The 22,958-nt window shown below is 41.7% G+C and overlaps 1 protein-coding gene across 1 annotated transcript in view; it reads left to right on the top strand.

Moving 5' to 3' along the window:
• Positions 1 to 22,958, top strand: part of CREB3L2 (cAMP responsive element binding protein 3-like 2) — a 49,415-nt gene that overhangs the window by 22,492 nt on the left and 3,965 nt on the right. Inside the window, exons 7-11 of the mRNA XM_010008209.1 lie at positions 382 to 450; positions 7,164 to 7,263; positions 8,079 to 8,205; positions 8,842 to 9,067; positions 10,001 to 10,454. Of these exons, the coding sequence (XP_010006511.1) occupies positions 382 to 450; positions 7,164 to 7,263; positions 8,079 to 8,205; positions 8,842 to 9,067; positions 10,001 to 10,076 (598 nt within the window). The 3' untranslated portion in view covers positions 10,077 to 10,454. The remainder of the gene's footprint in view (positions 1 to 381; positions 451 to 7,163; positions 7,264 to 8,078; positions 8,206 to 8,841; positions 9,068 to 10,000; positions 10,455 to 22,958) is intronic.

Here is a 22,958-nt window from a genome sequence, read left to right as displayed (position 1 = left end):
ATTTCAGAAGTGTGATATTCGCTAAGTTACTTGGTGCTTCATTTTAGCAATGAGATGCACTCATTGAATACCTTTGCACAAAGTACTTGCTAACAACAAAAACATAGCATATTCTCTTTTAAACTATCTCATGCACAGAGAAAATCTGAGCAGGGTCTTTGTTGTTGCTGTTTTGAGGGGCAAAAAGTAGTTATGGGCTATCCTGAATGGGTTGCACTTACTGGGGTGTATACCATAAAGATTAATTAAAGATTATGATTAAGGTTTGCCTACATTTTCATTAAATGTAGGCAAGATCATAGGGCTGTCTGTCAAAGCAAGTCTAATAAATTACTGATTTATTTTTTTATATTCCTCTTTCCTTCCTTGTGGTGTCTCCAGAGTTGAGACTTGTTCAAATGAGAACAGTGAGCTGCGTAAGAAGGTTGAAGTCTTGGAGAATACTAACAGGTAAGTTTTGATGGGAATAAAACAGAACTGTAGCATGATATTACAGCGAAAAGTGAAACTCTAGAAGCCAAGAGATAATCGAAATGGGAAAAATGGCTCTGTCTGATCTGGTTAATGTCAAAGAAAGATGAGGAAGGCCAGTTATCATGACTGTAGTATGATAAAAAGCATGGAGGCTTAGATGTCAGGTCTTAAACCATCTCCCTAGCCTGTGATGTGTTTGAGAAACCTTTTGTAACTCTTCTTTTAGTTCTTCCACTGCCCAAGGAGACATGATTAGTAATACATAACAAAAAAACTTCAGCCCAACTCTCCAAATTGTTTGTCTTTAGTGAAAGACTGTTTTGAGAGGAGACCTTGACTTGGAGCATGGCACTTCCAAGTAATGACAGTTCTGAAGATCAGGAGTGATTATTAGTTCTTTCTGGACTACTAGATGTCACTGGAATTATTGTGCACCCTTCTAACCATCTTGCACCCCAGAATTTCCTTCATTTGGAGAGGAAAATCAACTTCTTGTTTCTTCATTTTTGAAGAAATGGGTGACTCAGTGGTGACTTTCTCAAAGAGCTGAGCTTTTAATTGAATGTTAGTGGAGAGTGGAGCACCAGTCATGGCTTGTGCTCAGTGTGTCCTCTATCAATGGCAAATTCCAAAGAGCAGGTACTATATAAGCCCACTGTTAACACCTAGTTAGAGACATTTGTAGTGATGGTTGATGGTAGCATTGAAGTGTGGGAGCAGGCTGGATTTTGAAAATAAGACCTACAATCAAGGAAAATGGCCCTTAGAGCTTGTCTGGCAGCCAGTGTGTTGCTAATTGAATGGCATGTGTTGTTTCTAATCTCCAAATCCAATCTCTAATTTCATGGAGCCAGACCCTGTAGCACTGAAATTTGCTGGAGAGTGTCTCCCACACACTGCTCATGCATCGAGACATCTGCTGCTTGTTTGAAGAGAGCCAAACCATTTCTCTGCCTCCTGTATCTTCCTCCAGGGTTTTATATTTAAGACCTAGGAGTTGTTCTGTAGGTGCAGAGTAGGGTTTTCTCTCCCAGGTTCTGGCTCTGGAGGTGCTGAAGCCAGCTGCTCTAAGGAAAGGTGCAGCTGTGCATTAACCATTCAGAGACAATGTTGTCAAGCCTAGAGTTCTCTTCCCTATGTCAGTTAAATTTGGCCAGCTGTTTAAATCTTGGAATTGTTGCAGGTGCAGTCATGAGAACAGCTTTGTTGGCACTGTCTGTCCTTTTAGACAGGACTTTTAGCATCATGTCTATTATTTGATGATCTTAATCTTCTCATACCAAATACACTAAAAATATTTAGCTAAGTGGTATTGTCTCTGAATCCTTCATAGTCTGGGCATGTAGGATGAGTTCCATCATTTTTTTCCCTGTGCTGTAGCGTTGATTCTGATTTGTAATCTCCTGCAGAGAAGCAGATGTTCTGGACCCTCTGCACAGAAATACTTGCAATTCCTGGTGATGCTGTTTTGGCTATTTAAGTACAAACTGTACCTAAAATCTGTCAAGGCTTCAAACTGGAGTACTGTAGAATTTGTGAAAGCGCCTGCTTTCATCAAGCCTGAGTTATGTAACTTACCACATTATGTTTGTTTTTCACTTTAACCCCAAAGAGCCACTTTTCTTATTTAGTGTATAGTTGTGCAACTATCTCATTCAGAGAATGGTTCGCCATTGTTTAATGTATTATTTCACTTCCTGCAGTGAATTCAAAATATGTGGTTTCCTCATTGATATTTGCGTGAAGCCTTGATGTGGCATCCAGAAACTGTTCAAATGTTTCAGAACTTGTCTTTGCAGCATCTTGTACTTCCATCTCCTATGTACAGTCAGGAATCAAAGTTTAAAACAGTGATGGTCAAAAATAGGCAGTGTCAGTTTGTTCTTGGATGCCCAGGTACAAATTTTTAGGACTTTATTACTCAAAAGTGATACATGTCTTATTTAATATGCCAAAAGCAGAGCCCTGGTTGCCTTTGGTTGCAATTTCAAGTGCTCACTGCAGTAAAAAAATAAGAGGATGTTGAAGGTCTTATCTAAAAGTAGACCTGCAAACATTAGAGTTGTTCTTTTGTTGTGAAAAATTTCAAGAGTGGAAGAAGGATAACAGAAAAATAAGAGCTGTGACTACATGTAAAAATGCTCAGGCATACCATGTGGATGAAGACAAAGTTGTTTTTTTACCTTTTTGGATAATTTGGCTGTAGCTGTTTACTGAGAAGTTTATGTTCATGTATGTACTATCAGTCAGTATCATATTTTTGTAGTCTGGCTGGAGTTGAGAGGAACTAAAGGGAAACTTCCAAAACCATAACTATTGAGCATCAAATTTCCTTTTGGTATGTGCAATCAGGGTTTTTTACCATGGTATTCTATATACATAATGTATTTTGCACAGACACATACCTAAGACTTCAGGGAAACCCTAGTTGCATTTCAAAGTCTCTCTCCAAACCATGGAAGCATTAGAATTTCTTCTGGTAAAAATGTTCCTATGTTATTCTCAGTAACATGACCTGAGAGCCTGCCATAGTCTGAAGTTCTGAATATGAATACATGTAATGTAAAAGGTACAAGTGTGGTCAAAAACTTTGCATCCAGAAGCATCTCCCGTGACATTTATGCGTCTTAAAAGGCAAGGCAGGAGGCCGGGCGGGGATCAAGATACAGGGGAATTTTTCATCCTCATTGCTCTGAGTGGGTGACTGCAGCATTTTTGACATCTTTAGTATTAGAACACTAGCATATGTTTCCTCTCCTAATTTATGTGACTCAGTCCCTTAAAAGAAACCCATCCAAGTTCCTTTCTAGGCAGTTTTCTCACAATGAAGGAAGCACATCATTGCATATATCTGTTACATCTTGTAGCAACAAGTGAGCCAGAATCTCTTTGTTTTGTGTAGCATCTGGACACATGGGGTGTGAGAAGAAGCTGTCACCAAGAGTTGAACTGGCTTGTCCCAGTCACCAAGAAGGCTTGATCCTCTCATGTTATGACACTGGGACTGAAGACAGAAGCTATCAATGATCTAGTGGCTTGAAAATGGTCCCCGACACCAGTGTTGTCTACTAATCTACTTGGGGGCCATCACTATTTGAGCTTAAAGACAGTGCTGAAACATTCATACCGTGCATGACATGTGAAAAGTACTTTTGCTTTTCCCTTATGTTGAGTCTATATTTATAAACATATTGATCACTTTTCCCAGAGAAATGATAGACATAGGATCCAATTAACATATGGTTGAGATTTTCACAAGTGGACAATGCATGCAAGTAGCTGCTAGAGATGGTCCCATGGAGTAATGACTACCAAGTTGTTGAGATCTCCACTCTGACAGACACTTTAAAGGCAAGGGCCTTTAAGGTTCTTCCATTTCTCATGCTCCTGCTTAAGCTATTGTTACAACTCCCAGTCATCTAAAGATTGAATTGGAATTGCGTGTCATTCTGACCTGATAAATGCTAGAGTTTATCATTACCAAAGCTGCCAGACGTCACTAATTTGCATAGCTATTACTTTATTTGAGGCTGGTAAAGTAATTTTCAAGGAGTGAAGGATCTGGATTTAAGTTGCAATGAGATATCTTGCACTTCGTTTCAGACCACCCTTATAGTTGCCAAAGCTCAGCAGCCTTAGAGTGGCTCCTTGTTTTCAAAGCAGCAGGTTAGTGTTCTTTATGCTGAAACAACTTCGAGGAAAAATTGCTGGATTTTTTTCTTTGTAATTCAAATGAGGAAGAATTGTGGATTTTTTTTTCCTGCTTTGAGGTATTCTGTTCTTTCTGTGAAAACCTTGCTTTGGGATTCGCTGTCTTTCTTACAAATAGGACAGAGAAGGAATCTGTGTGTTGGAAGACAGAATAATTTTTCTCTCTCCTTATCAAAATTACGTTTTCTTCCTCACAAGGTAGATACATTTTGATCAAAATAAATAATGTTTGGCATCCCCTAGACACTGTCTTTTTTGTTTAAATTGATGTTGGATTATAAACATAAGCACTGAATTGAAGAAGCCTCCCAGGTGGCTAGGTCCTGGAGTGAGAAGTTTCCTCTCCTTAATCAGTGTCACTGGAAGCAGAGGGAAAGCTTTGACTTATTCCTTACTTTGATAATGAAAGGGGCTCTTTTGAAGATTAATACATGAATGTGCACATGAAAATAAGACATCACAGGCAGAATGAATTTGCTGGCAGTTTGTGGAAGGGAGAGCAGGAGTCTTCAGTCACTTTACAGCTTTCCTATGAGGTGCATCCATTGGCAGGGAAAAGCGTGAATGCACGTTCACACCTCCTACAGAGGTGACCCTCTAATTGAATATCACTGGGAAATGTGTCAGACAGTGAAAATAATCCCTGTGGGTGCAAATCCCTTTATGAACACTGCTTTGGGATTGCATTTTCTTCTGTTAGGGTTTAGCCATAGACAGTGTGTTTCACTAGAAGTATTTGTGGCCTTCCTTCTGATACTTAGAGGGAAAACATCTTATTTTATGTAACTCCCTGTTCTGCAGAGCAGAGAGCTGTTCCTTTTCCCTCTCTTAGTCCAGATGATCCCTGCAGCCATCCAGTAATAATGAAGGCAGCTTTTGCATGGGAAAGGAGATCTTTTGACCTCAGAATCCAGTATTCCATCATTCCAGATGCAAATAGAGACTAAAAAGACCAAGGAGTGACCCACTTTAGTGGTGGCAGGGTAAACGAGTATCATCTCTGAACAAACTTGTTTCTTGGTCTTGCCTCAACTCTTGCTCTTGGTTAGAAAATGCAACCATATCCTCTCAGCTCCCAACACTGAATCTTTGCTAAGAAGAAGACAGTAGCTCTGTGCAAACAGATAAATGACTTGGGGGAGAAAGACATGTTATATGAAAGTAGCTGGTGAATAAGGTCATGGATGAATCTTCCTCTGTGTTTAGGAGACTTCAGCATACCTGTCTAATTATACTTTCCAAAAAGAATGTATTTTGGAATCAGCACTCTGGGCCCACTCTGCCCAGCAGATTTTTTTAAATTTGGCACAAAAAGGTAGAGATGAGCAACATGAGGAGAATAGCCTCTTCTCTGTTGATTTCCTCACCAGCCATTAGCTGTTTTCTCACTAACGCCTCCACAGAAAGCGGCAAGAATGATCCGCTTTTCAAGGCGGCTGCTGCTGCCAGCCCCCAAGTTGGGGAGGAGGAGAGCTCCTCCCTCCTCACTCTGCGGAGCTGTTCGGTGTCGAGGCCAGTGACTCAGACCTGAAACAGGGGAAAGACTTAGTCTTCAATAATAGCACAGAAATTTCAGGGATAAAAAGACATTGCTGTGTGACGTAGCTGGTGGCATATGGTGGGAATATGGTGTGCAGCATGTTCTGTGCCAGAAAATTACATATATCATGTATGCAAGTCTTTGTGAACCCTGTGCCATGAGGTGGATGTGAGGAGCAGCTGAGGAAAAGTGCAGAAAGGAGCAGGCAATTACGATGGTCTTATTTATGTGGACAGTGTTTTCATCTTTCATTTGCCTGTGGTCTTTCTGATAGTGAATAAAGGACTGAATTAGACAATTCACTTCCTTTTTTAAAATACAGAGTTGCAGAATAAACCATGATCTCAAGAGCATATTAAGTTGAGAAGGACCTGCTGGCCCAGATAAATCTGTGCTGTGAGCATGCCTTGTGCTCATTTCAGAATGCATTCTTGAGGTCCTTGAATTCATTAAGCCCTAATTAGCAATGAGGACTGATGATTAAAAAAATCTATAATAATAGGCAGACAAGTGTATATTGAGCTGTGAAGGCACCTCTGGGTCTGTCCTGCAATTAGCTTTTAGCCAGTTTGATCTTAAAATAATCCTTCTATTTTCTCTGACATTCTGACCTTGCCTCTTGCTTTGCCATTTGACGTCTCAGCTTCCAAAGCTGTTGTCTGGAGTTCTGTGGGGGTTACCCTTTGCAATGGGTTGTGAGACTTAGAGTAGAAGTAAAAAGTAAAATTGGAAACAAACAGCAAAGTCAAAATCTTGGTGCAATATTGTACTATATTTTACTGTGTCAAGGACAGGCATTTGTGTTGCTCCTTATCTGTTAAAAAGCTTTAATGAAAAGAAATTAACACAGCTGTGAAAACTCTATATCAATCATTCTTTGAGATAATTTCATAATTAAATGACTAGTATCCTGACTGTAGTAATTGGTCATAATACAGAAGAAAAACAGCCAGAAAGATAGAAGGATCTGGGACTGTTGACTCCAGCCTGTATACCTCAGAACAGTTACAAACTTGCTACTGCACCTTTTCATACATTGGTGAAACTCCTGCTAAATTAATGACGTAGAATCAGGTCATACACGGTTCTAGTCATATAGAGAGCAGTTTCAGTTGTTCATACGTTTGTCAGATTAACTTGTTGTAGAAACAAAGTTTTTATTTAGAATAATGTTCTGAAAGTAGTGAAGAAGTCATTGCTCAGGAACATCAGTCAAGGGAAAGGCAAAAGATCTTTCTGAAAGCCCCAGTACTCATACATGTAAAAATCTTTCAGAACTAAAACCATTCCTTCCTAGAAGCTTCAAGGGAAGGATTTTACCTATCTATACCTTGTCATAAATGCTGTAATATTGCCACATGTGGAATTTGAAGCAAAACTGTTTAACCAACAAGTAGATCAATGCATTTGATGCCTTTCTGTTGTCTTTGCTTTCCAGAACGCTTCTGCAGCAGTTGCAGAGACTCCAAGCAATGGTTGCTGGGAAAGTGTCCCGTTCATGTAAGGCAGCTAGCACACAGACAGGGACCTGTCTTATGGTGAGTGTCACTGAAGCTGGGAGCTGTAGGGGGGTGAAAATCTCTTTCCACTGTGCAAAGGCCCCTCACTTGCAAATTCTCAACTTGAAAAATCTCTCTTTAAAATGTGATTATTAATTTTGAGGTAGATAAGACTCCTGGCTGATGAAGATTGGTGGTTGTGGGAAGGCATTACAGTCTGGAGGAGACTGGGCCTGTGCTTTCGATTCGGTGCTGCAGTGATGAAAGAAGGAGCACTGCTCCTTTGAGTGTTATGTTTTATAATTTCCTACAATATTGTCTGTGAGAAATGGTGTCTAGGGTTGTAAACTGAAAATGAGGGTGACCTTTGATGCTTGGCTCTTTTGATACCAGTAAAAATAAATTTGTGCATCCAAATAAAAATATGACTAAGGATGTAAATCCTCCTCTGTTCTATTTCAGTAACAGTAGTCAGGATAAGAAGAGGATTAGAATGAAACTTTTCCTTTTTCCCTCTTTACACTCAGCCAGCAAGTTCCCTGTTTACTAGTGCTATAAATGGATGGAAATTATTTTCAAGGCCTGAGTTGTTCTAGTCTGCTAGTTTCTCTGTCAATTCAAAGCAAGAAGGGAGCCAGCAGCAGAAATAACCTTGGAAATTCCAGACAGTATCTGTAAAACACACATGGTGGCTGTGTCTGCTTTTCTACTTTGGGAGTAAATAAGGCTACAGGCAAAAATGGTCTCAAATTATTTGTTTTCAAAATGTATCGGATCTGATTTGTGATGTTTCTTAGTGCGTGTGTTGACCAAGAGCTAATGCACTTACCTCTTCTGCATCTTCCCTTTGCCAGATGGTGGTGCTGTGCTTTGCAGTAGTTTTTGGCAGCTTCTCTCAGAGCTATGGGCCATATCCTTCTGCTACAAAGATGGTGTTGCCCAGGCAGCATTCCTCTCCAGAGTCCTACACAGACTCCATTGGTAAGTGACAGCTAACTCAGTCTTGCCTCCTGATTGATTGTGCTTCAGCACAATTGGTTTCCACCCCATTCCTAACCCCCTTATCAAGCACTTCTTGCTTTTCTGCTTCTTAGCAGGCCAGTCTTTCAAAGAATAGCTTGGCAATCTTTTCTGTTGGCAGAAGATTGCATAGACATGGGCAAAGCCTTTCCCCACTAGTCTGCTTTGTACTTCTCATTAAAATCTTTTGGTTTCTGTTTGTGGAACTAAAGCTAGTCATCTGTAAAAGGTAGCAGGATTTTTATTTGGTAGTAAATGTTCATACTGTTAAAATGCACAGTTGATGTCAGCTGGTGTTTCCTTTGCCAGTGTCAACAAAGGGTTCAAGGACTGAGTGGGAAACTTAGTATTACATACTCATAATGAACGAGTTGCTTTAAATGCATAGTATCAAAGTGATTATTTAATTTTGCTCTTGTTTTGTGAATAATGCAGAGCTTTTTGATCTCTACCTAGACCACTGCTGTGGTATCTTTCCTCAGTGATCAAATTACCAGTTAATCACTTTGCAGCTTTAATTCTGCTCTAATGATTTCCAGTTCCTGAAATTACCTGAGCTGCCTGTTTTTCATATCTTTTTGCCTTCTTTGTATGCAGTGAGGTCAAGAAGTCTGCTAATTTATGAAGAGCCTCACCAGCTGGAGGAGTCATCAAGCCCGATCTCCATTGCAGATCGCAATGACAGGCAAGCAGACACCTCCAAGTACCCAAAGCTGTCCCTGGAAGCCGTGCCGGGGACACAGCAGGATGATATCATGCAGTTCACAATAGCCAACGACACGAGGCTAGAGAAATCGGTGCTGCTGGGCCTGCAGCAGCACAGGTGAGTGCAGGGCAGGCCGCCTGTCATCTGCGTGTTTGCTGTCACTGTCCTTTGTGCCTGGGGGCCTGCAGTGAGACCAGGGGGTCAGCCACGCCGGGCACTGGAAACATGAAGTAAGGATTTGGTCTCTTTCTGGAGAGTTGATATGCTAAGTTATTGTTACTCTGGAGGGGTAGTTGCAACTATGCTGTGGTAATACAGCTACCCAACTCGGTGCTTCTGCCAGAAGCCTAACACCTGTAAGCCTCCTAGTTGTGGGTACTCTCTTCTTTGAGCGTTTACTTCTGTGTCTCCTGAAGGAATAAGCTTTTGCCAGTTGAGTGGAATTGTGAGGCTGTGACTCACTGGGCTTTCTGTGAGGTTAGGGTGTGAAGAGCTGGAGCTTCTCGCAGTAGTGATCTTACTAAAGCATTACTGTGTAAAGTTTACATGGCAGAGTCTTAAGAGATGGACCAGTAGAGTTGTCTGTACTACTTAACAGACAGTTCCTTAATCATTTTTTTTTTAATAGCATAAATATAAGGTTTTTGATCCTCTGAAACAAGAGAGATTCACTGGTTTAAATGTGTCTGCAGCTTTCTTCCCCCTGTACGTTTTCTTGTCCTGCCACTGTCCTGTTGGCTCAGTTTTTGGTCTCTGCTAACAAGCAGTAGCAACCACACAAAACACTGAAGAGAGGAATTTTGTTTGGAAACATGCTACTCTGAGGGCTAGGATAAGCCATATCACCCCAGGCGTGCCTTCTGAGAGCTTGTGTTAAAGTTATACCTAAAGCCAAAGAGATGACTAATTCAGTGTTTTACCATACTCAGCTGACAAGTACGTGATAAGTACTGAGTTGCCTTTTTAGCATTAGCCAGTTCAAGCAGGATGTGCATTTTTAAAAATGACAAAGTATTAACCTTTGTTGTTTTGGTTTTTTGTTCCCTACAGAGTCAACTCCGAACTAGAAGGAAATGAAACACTCAAGATAATTGAAATAGATAGAAGAGTCAATGCCACCTCTTAAAAATAAAAAAAGGCCTTTTTTTTCTTGACTTCCCTCTTTCCCACATATTTTCAACCAAAGTCCCCCTGGCTTGTCATCCTCAGTGAACCAAAGCACAAGAGGGAGGGAGTTCAACTTCTGCATTGACTGGTGAGGCTGTGACTGCAGATGGGATCACTTGTCTTTGTAACTCCCTTCCTCACTTCACATACAGTCTCTGTCTTTGCTTTTATTCCTCTCCTGTCTAATCCTACAAGGGCAGGATTGAATTATGGTGGCAGATGATGCCAGAAGTGTGCCGGTAGCTGGTGGGTGGGTGTGTGTGCATGCACACATCCTAATCTGAGCACAGACATTCTGCAGAAGAGTGAAATATGCAAAACCGATGGGAGCATGGGGGTGATAGGTTTCTTGGGAGAAAATTGAGAGAAAGAGGAGATGCAGCACGATGCTGCTCAGAATCTAGCCACTGCTCTGTGCCTACTGCACTTGAGCCTTTTGGGGGGATTGAGAAGCAGGTGTGTAGCCTGCTTCTGAAGGGACAAGAAAGGGCCTTGAGTTAACAGCACAGACAGGAACAGGGTGGACCAGGATGCTGCTCCTCTAGCTCTTTCTCTTCTCCCCTGCAGCCTCTTTGTCATGTAGGGGGGTAGGTTTCTCTCTGGTTTGAAAGCAGTCCTGGTAGGCTTCCCTACTTGCTTCTACTGTTGTGGAATTCAAGCAAAGATCAGCCACTGTCTTGTCACACTTTGTGTGGGAGAATTACACTAGTTTAACTAAATCTGTTTAGAAAGCAGGTTTTGTTAAATTTATGTAGTGTTTTGGGTGGATGTCCTTTAGTCAGCTTAAGGTTGTTTATCTTAAATAAGTTCCTTTCCAGCAAACTAAATCAATGTAAAGATTAAACCAGAAGTGCCTCTTGAGAGAACCATATGGATTTAATTTATTGGCTTCTAGCTGCATTGACAGAATTTCTTACGTAGACCTGGTCTCAGATTGTCCTGTGTTTTCCTTTCCTTGCCATCTTCCTGTTACTATTGTATATAGTATTTATTAGCTTTGCAAAATTTTGTTCAGGCAGTCACAATGAAGAGAACTGAGCTTTTCTAACCCTGAAAATGGTCTCGGCAAACTCTGAATTCACCACACAAATATCATTGAACACCCATTCCACCCTCACCAAACTTGAATTGCCTGAAAAGAAAGCCATGTGTCTTATCTTCCTTTTACCTCCTTTTCCAGATACGTGATCTTAGACCAACTGCTTAGCCAAAAATATGGGGGTATAGGTAGTCCAAACTAGGCACAGTTCAGGCCTGAAGGTGGTAGATACTGTATTAACAATATGGCAAGTCAGGCTCTGGCCTGAGGAGTTGAGGGTGTAGTAGGCAGGAGACAAGGCCAAGCAGGGATGAGATGGATACATAGGGAGGTGAAGTGAGTGGCCCTAGTTTGATGGAAAAGCCAAGAGCAGTATTCAGGCCTATCCTGGTCCAGTACTTTTCTCCCTGCTGTGTTTCCTCCTTGTCCTATGTCCTTTAAGGGTTTTCCCTCTCTAAGTACCCTGGTCATGCCTTCGCTCAAGCTGTCCTTGCAGTGGCACAGTTGAACCTACCCCAGGATTAGAACAGGGTTATATCTGGTTAATACAAAAGAGCACTCAGACTCCATTGAGGATGAATTTAATGTGAAAATCCTAATTCATTAGGTTAGCATAACTACTTTACAGCTTACCAGAAAAAGTAAATAAATACAAAAAATATTAAAAAAAGAGTAAAGAATTTTAAAGCTCTTTTTTTTCTTTTGTTATTGTTTTTTGTTGTTGTTTTTTTTTTCCTAATGATAAATAAGGGAAAAACTAACCTACAAGTAATTTTTTACCATGTACAGTAGGTATTTCCTGCAAGTATTCTTTTTTTTTGTAAAATACTGGATTTGTATTTTATTACAGCAGCTCCTTTCTTGTTCTTCATTCCCCTTAGACTTTGTTCCTTTGATATCCTATTTTGCTGCCCTCAGGCCTCATTCAAAACTCAGTGAAATTAATGGAAAGAATTGGATGAATTAGGGGGCTGTGGATCAGCCCCCACTGTGCCATTTTAGGAAGGTGTTTCACTTTAGTGACAGTGAAACGTGTGCTTGACTCCATGAGCTAGTAATGAGTTTTGTTGTACAGTTGTACTTTCTAGGTAATGTCCTATTCTTCTATGCAAGTGCCTTTTTAGTATTTGACCTTTGCTGGCAATTACAGGAGAAATCCTGTTGTCTATTTTGCAAGTGTTCCCTTCCTCTTGGTGGGTCAGACTCCTCCCTAAAGTTTCTTTCCCTTCACAACGATCCCACTGGGTCCTTTGAATCATTCCAGTGTCCACCAACAGCTTTTGTATTATTTATTATTTTTTTTTAACGATTTAAGGCTTCTCATAAATAATGAGCACTGGTGGGTGCCACAAGGGATGGCTGCATTGCTTAGCCACTTGAGGTCAGCAAAGTGACAAGAGAAAGCTGGGTCTGAGCTTTCCATTACCTAATGGCTGGTCAGTGTAAGTGAGCAAAGTCATAGCTTAGAAAATTCCTTACATGGTCTTTTTTTTTCAGAGCACCCATGGTTTGCCACCCCTGAGGGCAACTGTATGGTTAAGTCTTATGCAAAAGGGGCCTCAAGCTGTTGAACACAACATTGCTCTTACTAGACTTACTAGTTTGCACTGTGCATAAGTAGGAGGCCACTCTCATTGAGTTCATGCTGATGTTGAATGGATCACCTCCCAGTGCAGATACAGCTGACTTTGCTGTATTCAAACCAGAATTGAATTATTTCTCAGTACTTAAAAGACAGATGATTTTGCAAAATCTAAACAACTACCCCTCTCCAAAACCTACTGTTCTAGTCACTATTAAAGTTTCGCCCTTTTGTTTGTTCAATTTGGGCATGTTGGTTCAAATCTGATTGGGAGATAGTAATATTTTATCTGGAGCATTTTAAATTGGCCATGGTCTAGGTCAGGCCTCTGAACTAATTCATCCAAGCCAATACGGTCATACCAGTTTTCTTAACTGTTTGATAATCTATTTCTATAATCTTCATTTGTGTAATCCTTTAAGTTATTTTTAGGTACTCTTTTGGAGAATCTCTTGACCTAGCACACACATTGCTTGGGGATTTATTGTATTAAATAATATTTCTTTATAATAAGGAAAACCTTTGCATTGGTATGTTTGTGATAATTTTTCTTCAGGGGCCTTAATAGAACAGGTCTCTCTGCTAGATAGTAAGGGCCAAAGAATCTCCTGTCATCAGCCACGCACAGGCTGGTTAAGCAACAAGGATCTCACTGTCTCCAGAGGCAGTTTATGGCAGTGTTATGTACCTAGCAGGGAGACAGAGGAGGCAGGACATGTGCGATTGCACTGCCAGCCTTGGCAGTCCAGGGGTGATCCAAGTGTGGATGTTGATGCACTGCAGAGCACGTGGAGAGGCAGCTGGATGTGCTCTGTGTTAAGGGCACAGGGAAGGCGTAGTATGTGGGGAAGGTGCCATGTATGAGTGCTTTTAATTAGCTCAGCTATAGTACTTGAGGTCTTAGCCTTCTGCCAGTATGCTTTATCCAGTGACCAGTGAGTTGGGGCTGTAGAATAATCTGCGTGTATGGACAGGGAAAGGCTACTTAATTTCCATTTCTACCAGAGAACTTAAGTGATCCTTAAGAGTCTTCAGCTGTAACATTATGCTGCTTGTCAGCATGATTTTATATACACTAGTAAACTTACCTTTTGATCTAGAGCTTTAAAGCATGTCTAGATCTGTCGGGTCTTTGCTTCTAGGGAGGTAAACTATGAAGGAATATAGGGCATTATTTTTTTTATCTGTATATATTTTAAAAGCATCAAGCAGAGGGCAAGTGACAGTTCTAACCTTGTAACCAACGTGTAGATAATGTTGGTTTTTTTCCCTCAGACTATTTATAGTTCTGTGCCGCATTTATCTTCTTTCATCTGCACCATTCAATATTTTTCAGCACCACACACTAATAATGGATTAGGCTGAGATTCTTAGGCCAGATTCCAGCTGATACAGCACATCACGCTTCGCACCTGCTTTTGGAGGCTGCAGATCTGAGTTATACTGGCAGGAGACCTCTTCCATATTTCTCTATGTAACAATGTATCTCAATGTGTTCTTGATTTTTCTAATGTAGAGCTGAAAATCAATCAAAAAACTTTTCTTCTTAGTTTGTTGTTTTGTTGGATTTTTTTCCCTGCTAAAGAAACCGACCACTTCTCTACTCCCATCCTCCCAAACTATCAGTGGTGAATTCTGTCTAGACACATTTAGAATGTAGGTCAAGTAAATGAATTACAGTAATTGCTATGTTGGGAGGGATTTCCACTGAGTATTTGGGCTCTAGATTCTAGGTAATGCCGAGAGGCCATTGCACAAAACCCATGCAGCTAAGAACAGAAGCATACAGAGTATTTTTATACTCTTGGTGACTGAAATATTTCTTTCTCAAGTTACTAATTAGAAAGGGAACATTTTGTATTCTGAAGGTGAAATGGTAGGGCAGTACTTTGTAACTACAAAAGTTATCCTAGCCTATATAAGTAGTGTAGTGCTATGGTGTGTTGCTGCTTTCCACTGTAGTGTTAAGGGTAAAAAACTTTGGGGGTTGCAAATATGAATGAACTGGTTTATGTGGTAAAGTCTTCACAAATAAGATCTAAAGATTCCATCAAGAGGCTGGACTATTGTAGCTTTCTCAGGGCCAATTACAGTGGGCCTTCAGGGATATGTTGAGGTTATGATCCCAGTTAGTACTGAATTGCTTAGATGATCATCATCAATTAGAGACTCCAAGATTGAGAGATAGATGCCATTTGTTTTTTGTGGTTTTCCTGGCAGGCCTTTTTCTTCTTTACCAAGGTATATATATATATAAATTGACTTCCTACGTAGCAAAGAGTGCATCTTCCAGGAAACTCTCATTTATGATGCTGAAATGGAGTTGGTATATTCTTTCTTGTCATTAGTCTCTTCTCTGCCCTAGTGCCAATCTCCATACTCTTCCTCCAATAGTTGGAACTGAATAGGTGAGAACAAATCATGGGAAAGCTGGATTTGTAGACCTGTCTTACAGAAAAGATTAAAAAAATGACAGGTGAAGGGACTCCTGACATCACAGGGCAATAATCTAGTTCTTGATCCCTTAAATCAACAACAATAGCCTTTTATGTTAGTTACCCCCTTGTTTTAGCTTTACTCTTCCTCTTACTCCTTAATACTGTGCAATCCTGTTTATGCATGTCTGACCTTTATGGTAGATGCCATTTCCCCTTCCAACCAGCAGGTAGAAATCTTTTTGAACTCTAGCAGCCCATAATTAAGGGAGTGAAAGGGAGGGAGAAGCAGAGGAGGTAATCAATTTCTTTTAACAGAACTCTGCTTGTATCTGCCATATCAGATTTTAATTCAGTGGTGCTGATGTAACTGCATCTTGCTTTCTTCATTTGTACAGTTAGCAAGAACACATGCGAGCGTGTGTTATCTGTGCATGTGTGCATGGTGAGCAATTAAAAAAAAAACAACACAAAAAACCCACAGAGTTGTTTTTTTAATGTAGTAAACATTGCTAAATAAAGGCATCTACCTGAAACCACAGGGCACATTCCACTTGGTGCAACAGAAAGTCCGGAAACCTGTTCGCATTCCACATCACCGAGCACTTGTAAAACTGTCGTGTGAGTTGCTTTCTGAAGTCTGTCCTATTCACAGTTGTCAACAGAAGGTTGTGTCACTGTGTCATTTTGTGTCATGGACTTGTCTGGCCTTCCTGTAGGACAGCTCTTGCTTGGTACAAAAAATATTAATAAATTACTTTAGGCTTTGTTGTATCTTCCTCTGCCATTTCTGTTCTGCAGAATTATTATAGTTTTATGTTGTTGTTGTTTGTTTTTTTTAATGGTGTAAGTTAACTTTAAAAAGTAGGCCCTGGGAGCTGATAGCTCAAAGAACACAATTTGTAGAGTTGGTCTTCTGGGAGAGGACCTAAAGATCTCTCCTTCCTTGTGAGCTCTACAGTCTCAACTGCCCCATGGCTGCAGTAAAATGCCAAGAAGAGCAGTTTGCTCTCAGCGGGCCATGTACATCAGTTTCCTTGACAGTATCCCTGAGATTCCCTGGGCCTTCCAAAGGTAGATTACCTGGTGTTACCCTCTGGAAGACAAATACATATCCAGGGTCAAAGACATTGCCTTGGGCCACACAAAGCAATACCTTGTGATTGTGAGTCACTCTCAATGTGACACCCCTAAGGCATTCCAGCTGATCTTTCCCTCTGTTCCAGTGGATACAAATAGGTTTATGCAAACATTCAAAACTATCTGAGATTAAAAAGACAGTGCTACCAGTGCAAAAAAAGCACTCCCCCTTAAGCTCCTTGGTAAAGTCCATCAGAGCCTCTCTGACTGCAGATATCTCTGTTCTTTTGCCATAAGTCTGTTTGACTCTGTGTACATGTGTTCAATGGCCTCTCTATTTTTGTACAAGTGCTGTCATTTGGACGTGGTCCCACCATGTTTTTCACACTGCAGACATGTCCACTGGGTGAAAGAAACTGCTGGTTTTCCTTTTTAAATTGTCTGGTTGATTCTATGAGTGAACAAACTACCTGCTTTTGTAGCCTAAACATGTATGTAGCGAAGTATATTGTGCTTTTCATTTCTTGCAAATAAATATTTTCTGTAGAAAAAGCAAGTTCAACTTGTTTGCTTTCCTGATGGGTGGAAAAGATCTGGTCCCTCGGCTTTCCCAAGTGCGTGGCTGCGAGCAACATGTCTGTCTGCAACACAGCAACACCCCAGTAACAACATGTTGCTGGAGGGACAAGGTTAAAAGCAACAGTGTGGGTTTTTACTGAAGCTGCCTGCCCCTTCCCTTTTTGGTGATTAGCAGAGAATTGGATCTGTCAGTAATGGGTGGAAATTAGGCAAAGGCTGATAGCATTTAATGATGATAATGGCACTTGAGTGCAACTGTGTGATAGAGCTCCATTAATATTAAATTCTCTCTAAATAAAAGCAAAATCCAGGAAGGCTGATGCTGAAGGGGGCACTAGCTTCAGCCTGGTGATACCAGTCTGCTAGATTGTGCTGAGCTGTATTACCCCCTGGCAGGCTAAGTTTCCCTGCATTGACTTTACACTGGGAAACTAATTGCTTAAAGTGAACTCTTAAAAGACCTTTTTCTGCTTTGGCTCTGAGGTCTTGGTTCTTCTGACGGCTTCAGTTCCTTTGCTTACCCTGAGCTTGCTCAGGAGCTTCCTCCAGCAATTCAGAAGCTGCTGTTTTGCCTGTGCAAACAGACAAGATTATGCCCTGCAGCCAAGAAGCAGCAGCCAGTGAGGGGACAGAGTTGACCTTTTGCTGCTTTGAGTAGACATAGAAAAATAAAATACCTAATTTAATCCAGTCTGGAGACTCTGGCTTTGCTGGCTATCCAGGGAACTTGGTGATGGATGGCCTAGTGCCAATGTGAAAATGACCCTGTGCAGAGCTGGCTTCACAAATGGTAGTAATTTGTATTACGTCGGTTTTCTACTAGGAAAGGGACCTGCTGTATGAGTGCCATGTTTCCATGTAGTAGCAACCAAGAGCTTATCCTCCACAGGAAATACTAGTGATGGAAGTTCAGCTTTACTGAACTGAATACGGGAGCATGACAGATGGCTTTGATGCCTCCTTTTCAAGGCCTCTTAAAGAAGGCTGCTTTAGAGGTTGGGGCAGACAGTGTACTGTGAAAACTGAAGCACCCTGGCCTGCACTAAATTTGTGGTTGATGTGGATTTTTAAGAAATGCCTTGGTTTTGGGTTAAAGAGGTTAATGTAGCAAAAGAAATTGGCAGTGAATAAAATTAAATAAATAAAGCTCTTATCTCCTAAGCTCTACCCTGCTGCTATTAACCCAAGGATTGCCTTTGCTGCCCACCACCATTTATTTATCAGAAGAAAAGGAAATCGGAATGAGAGGCTTATTTTTTTTTTCCCCTACTCAGTCTTTTTGGCTCATCCCATTGCACACACAGCCTCTGTGCAGTGCTATAACAGAACAACTCTCCCAGGCAGAACTGGGTTCCAACACCACAACATACTATCTAACCTCACCTCAGTCACAGCAGATGATGAAGCAGCTCTTTCTTCCAAAATTTGGTTTCTGTACCTGCATGAAGAAAGTCTGTGGTGCTTCCTTTTGGAAGGTTGAGGGTGAAGGGTCTTGCTTTTTCCTTGAAATTCTGCATCCCTCTCTGTTGCTCTCATCATTTCAGAGGTTGTTGTGGCTGCTGTCTTTCTCCTGCTGCTGCTGGGTGCCACTTGCTTTCCAAACAAGTAATTTCACTTGCCAGAACTATTGATCCAAGGCACTTGTTAGCAGCATCAAGCCATGCATAACATTTTTAGAGAAAAATCATTAGACCGTGACTGACTGGGGAAGTTACCCTCAGCTTAGTTCTAGCTGAGCTCAGTTCCTCCAAGCATACAAAACACCGACTGATGATTAACGACTGGTTAAGAACCTCCTTGGGTCTCAGCATTACCCTTAAAGCATTGTACAGCAGGAGATGCTGCAGGGAGTCTGTGATTAAAAGAGAAACCCACATACAACAGAGAAATGCTGGGTGATGAGCTGTCAGCCTTGCTACCTACCACCCTCCGGTGCATGCTGTTCTTTGAAAAGTGGGTTACTGTTTGAATTCAAGGCCGAATTTTGATACTTGTTTCTCAGGCTGATTCCCATTGCAGGGCAGGAGAAGGGGTGTGCGAATGCAGCTCGCAGTGCCTCTCAAGGTGTGGCTTGTGGAGTAAGTTCACACTTTGCTGTTAGCTAGTGCTTGTACCTATTTTACAATAGCCCAGACTTCACCACCTCTGTAAGTATTTAAAGGCAGATTTGTCTCTGGTGCTCCTTTTCCTGGTTTCTTTGCTTTGGGGTTTTTAGACATATGGACCTCATTTGTTTGGAGTTTAGACGGAGTGAGCAGAAGTTTGAACTTTTTAAATAAATGAAATAATTCTGTAATGTCCTCTAGAGAGGGAGCACTGGATAGGGACAGAGGAAGTGAGCTTCTGGGTCTGGTCCTGCTCATGGTGTGCTGGTGAGTTTGGCTGATGCTTTTCCATGCTTCAGGTTCCTGGGCTGTGAAATAAGGCCAGTGGTGGCTTCCTCTACTCTATAAAGCACACTGAGATTAACCAAAACAAGGGGATCCAGAAGAGGTGGTAATTAGAAACAAAAACATGCTTCCCTTCTTGTTGAATGAACGTTTGTGTGTCTTGTCTCCCTCCAGTTTGTGCTTGTGCTTCAAAAAGTGATTGATTTGATTTTTTCCTTTTCTTGGTGCTGTCTCCTATGGGCTTCAGAGGGTCCCCACAGAAGCCAGGAATTACTTGTCTAACTTCTTATAATGAAGTTAATCTTAAATTGTATTTAGACAAGTTCTATCCGTTGTTATAAAATTCCTCTTTTTGTGGATCTCCAGTAAGGAGGAAATACAAGTTCTGGCCCTTTTCTTGGCTGTGGTACAGCCAAAGAAAGATAACCATTGTAGAGTAAGTCCATGTCTGTTGGGTCATCTCACTTCCACTGTCTGAATAAGTGCTTGGGTTCTGGTTAGCCCTTTTAAAAATAAAACTATTTGGTAGAAACCTGGGTTTGATCCATGGCATTTGTGAAGGGGCAGCACCCACGCACTTCCAATTCAGGATCAGGCCCTTGTTGTCACCTCCACTGAACACCTTAGCAACAGGAGTCAGGGCATATTTCTAGCTATGGCAGCCTACGCACAGAAAGGGGAGCAGTGCTGCAAAATAGCTGAAAATGGTAAAAACGTAGAATGTAGCAGAAAGCAGTAACTCACCAGAGAGCTAATTGGAGTGAGCACTAGCAGAGCTGTGGGACAAGGCTGCTCTGTGCATCAGGGTGATCTGCTGAAGTGAGGGGTAGGTTGCTCCTTGTTAAGCATCCTCAGCAGCCCTCAGTTACCCAATGGATAAGCTGTGCTCTACTTGAACCTCGAATGCCAACCAAAAGTGAATGGTTTTGTGACCATGTCTCCTGGCATTGGATCTGGAAAGGGAAGCTGGCTGCTATTTCAGTCATGTTTAATTTTAAAAATCAATAAATTTAAGAAAAAGGGGGGGATGCAAATGCGTATATACATGTGTATGTGTATAAATAGATGTATTTTTGTAGGTTTTCTTGGCAGGTGAATTTTGAGGGTTATCTTAAGGGGAATTTTTTTATGACCCTAAGGAAAACACAGCATTTAAAGTAGACTGACTTCTCACTGGCTAGCCTGGCATAGCAACCAACCCCTTTCTTCCCCACTCTCCCTTTTTCGAATATCCACCTCTCTACCATTAGGAATAGGATTTCTCAGTCTCGCCCACTCCAGATGAAACTTCTTGCAGCACGCACAGCCAGTGCACACTGGAGTGTTCAGAAGGGGATTTAACAGGCATGTGAGTAATGAAATAAGCCTCCTTCCCTTGGCTTTTCTCCAAAAGGCTGGATTCCCTCCTTTTTCCACATTTCCTGTTTTATTCCCACCATCCACCCTGCTATTCAAGTCACGTGGTATGGTGAGAAGTTTCCACCCAGGAAAAAGAGCTTCCCACCTGCTGAAGCTCATCAGCTCTCCCAGGCAAGCAGGGGAGTCACTGCAGAGTGCTGTGAGGTGCTTCTCTAACCCTGACAACCCAGACCTTGCTCAAGTTGCCAGTTTAAGATACGAGATCTCGGCATGGGAATTCAGGCTTTTGCCAGCACTGTGATCCCAGTTACAGGCAAAACCTGAAAAAAATCTATTTTTAGATTTAGATTTAGAAAGCTCAAGCTTTCCCTCCTGATCTGGTGGTATGCTGGCAACCACAGCTTGGAGAAAATGTGATGCTGTGATGAAGTTTCTGTTGTTGCTGCCTTTCTCAAATGACAGGAATTGACATTGATGCTGCAGGTGTAATTGTGTAAGCTGGGCTTTCCTTCACCAGCCTTTTATTCTCTCCTAATTGCTCATATTCAGAAAAAGGCATAGGAAGTCGATTTAGCCCTTCATGTTGCAAATGAGTCATGCAAATTGCAGCAGTCAGAGGAAAAACAGGTAATCCCGGAGAGCAGTGTAACTGTGGTCATGTGAGCAAAATGGTTATTGACAAGCAGGAGCTACAATAGGGTTTGTGCTGGAGGAGGAGGCTGTGGCTCAGTGGTGTGGATGTTTGCTGGAGCAGGGACGGGGAGGAGGATGTAGGAAATCCTCATTTGTTGCTAGGCTTTGTTCCAGATGCTCTTGGGGAGATGGAGCAATTTGCTGGGGCACAGGTCACACAGCTCTTCTCATAGGCTCCAAAGGCTAGAAGAGTAAAGCTGTGAGATGATAGATGCTGTTCTGCTCTCCGAGTACAAAATTGGTTTGCAAATTATTTCTTGCACGTGCCATTGGCATCTTCTTGTAGCAATAGAATATATGGTTTTCACCAACGACAAAACCTCAAAGATGACTTGATGACTGGAGGGGAGCTTATCACCCTGCTCCTCATCCTTGAAGCTGGCTGTTGGGCTAGCTCTCAACTGGTCTTTGACAGTTCCACCTCAAAACGTTTTAGTCTCTTTCTGTAAAAAAATGGTTGCCACATGCTCTTACATTGGATGCTTTATATTGGCTGCTGATCTCCCTGGAAGTCTATCTGGAGACTTTCTGACTGAGGTCCCAGTTGTGCATGGAAGGGGTGTTGATGACTTGAGTAGAGCTCTGTGCTGGATTGCAGAGCAGGATCCAGACCGTCTTTTACCAGTGCTGCATAAGAGCTTTAGTTTTGCTTCTAATAAGCCATGTATTACATTGGTTAGTTACGCTTTCTTCTATGTGCTTCATTAGCAACTAAAAGTACTCTGAGGTTTGGGGGAGAAAAATTAGCTAGATATTTAGGTTAACATATGTGTGTGCAGATAATACATGCATCGGGGTAGATATAATTCTGAAAGGTGGTTAAACTTGTAAATACTTGAACTGTAGTAAAAAGATCCACTTTTTATCATCCTTCTGTACTGCCAACAAGGAAAACATTAAGGCTGGCTTGGAAAGCCTCTCATTACTGAAGCTGAGGCAAAAGATGAATGCACAAAATGTGGCAAGTATGGGGGGGCTGAATCTTTAAATGGGGCTGGAGAAGGAGCAAGAATCAAGTGTAAAGAACCTGTTGACTGTCCTAAGTCTGACTTGCACCCGAGATTTTGCCACGTTTGCATTCTGGGCACCTGTTTGACTTCTGATTATGCCACTGGCTGTGGCATGAAAGTCACAGAGAAGGGGCAAGGCCCCTCAGTGAAGTAATCTGTGAAGAAGGGATTCTCCTGAAATTTCTCCTCTGGGGTTTGCATCCTCTGTAGAGTGTAGAGGCACCGTGTTTCTCCTTTTTTTTTCTTACATCTTTCTATTTTAGATTGCATTGCCTTGGAGAAGCTTTGGATGCAGAAAATAAAACCCTGGCTGAGCATAATTCCTGCTGTAATTTCTGTGCAGTCACAGACCTTGACCTTTTCTGTACGTTTTAATCTTACTGTCACTGTCAGCTCGTGCTATTTAAGCCCCTGCTGATGCCTCCCTGGAAGGTTCCTCAGTCTCCCCCAGTGAACAAAAGGGAGAAGGGGAGAACAAGATGGGAGGACAATTTATTTTACTAAGAGGCATGGTGATGTCTGTGTCAAAGGGTGTCTCTTTGGAGTGGGCTGCTTTGATTCTGAGCGCACTAAACTGAGATAGCCTGGGGAAAAAAATAAACTAGGAGCAGCGTGGGGCACAAGCAGATCAGGGCCCCGCTGGGTCAGGGCCCCGCTGGGTGCTCCGGGGCACC

This window comes from Chaetura pelagica, unplaced genomic scaffold (genome assembly GCF_000747805.2).
Source record: "Chaetura pelagica isolate M959 unplaced genomic scaffold, ChaPel_1.0 scaffold92, whole genome shotgun sequence".
NCBI lineage: Eukaryota > Metazoa > Chordata > Aves > Apodiformes > Apodidae > Chaetura > Chaetura pelagica.
The sequence above is the reverse complement of the archived record's forward strand: the minus strand, read 5'-3'. Positions and strand labels throughout refer to the sequence as shown.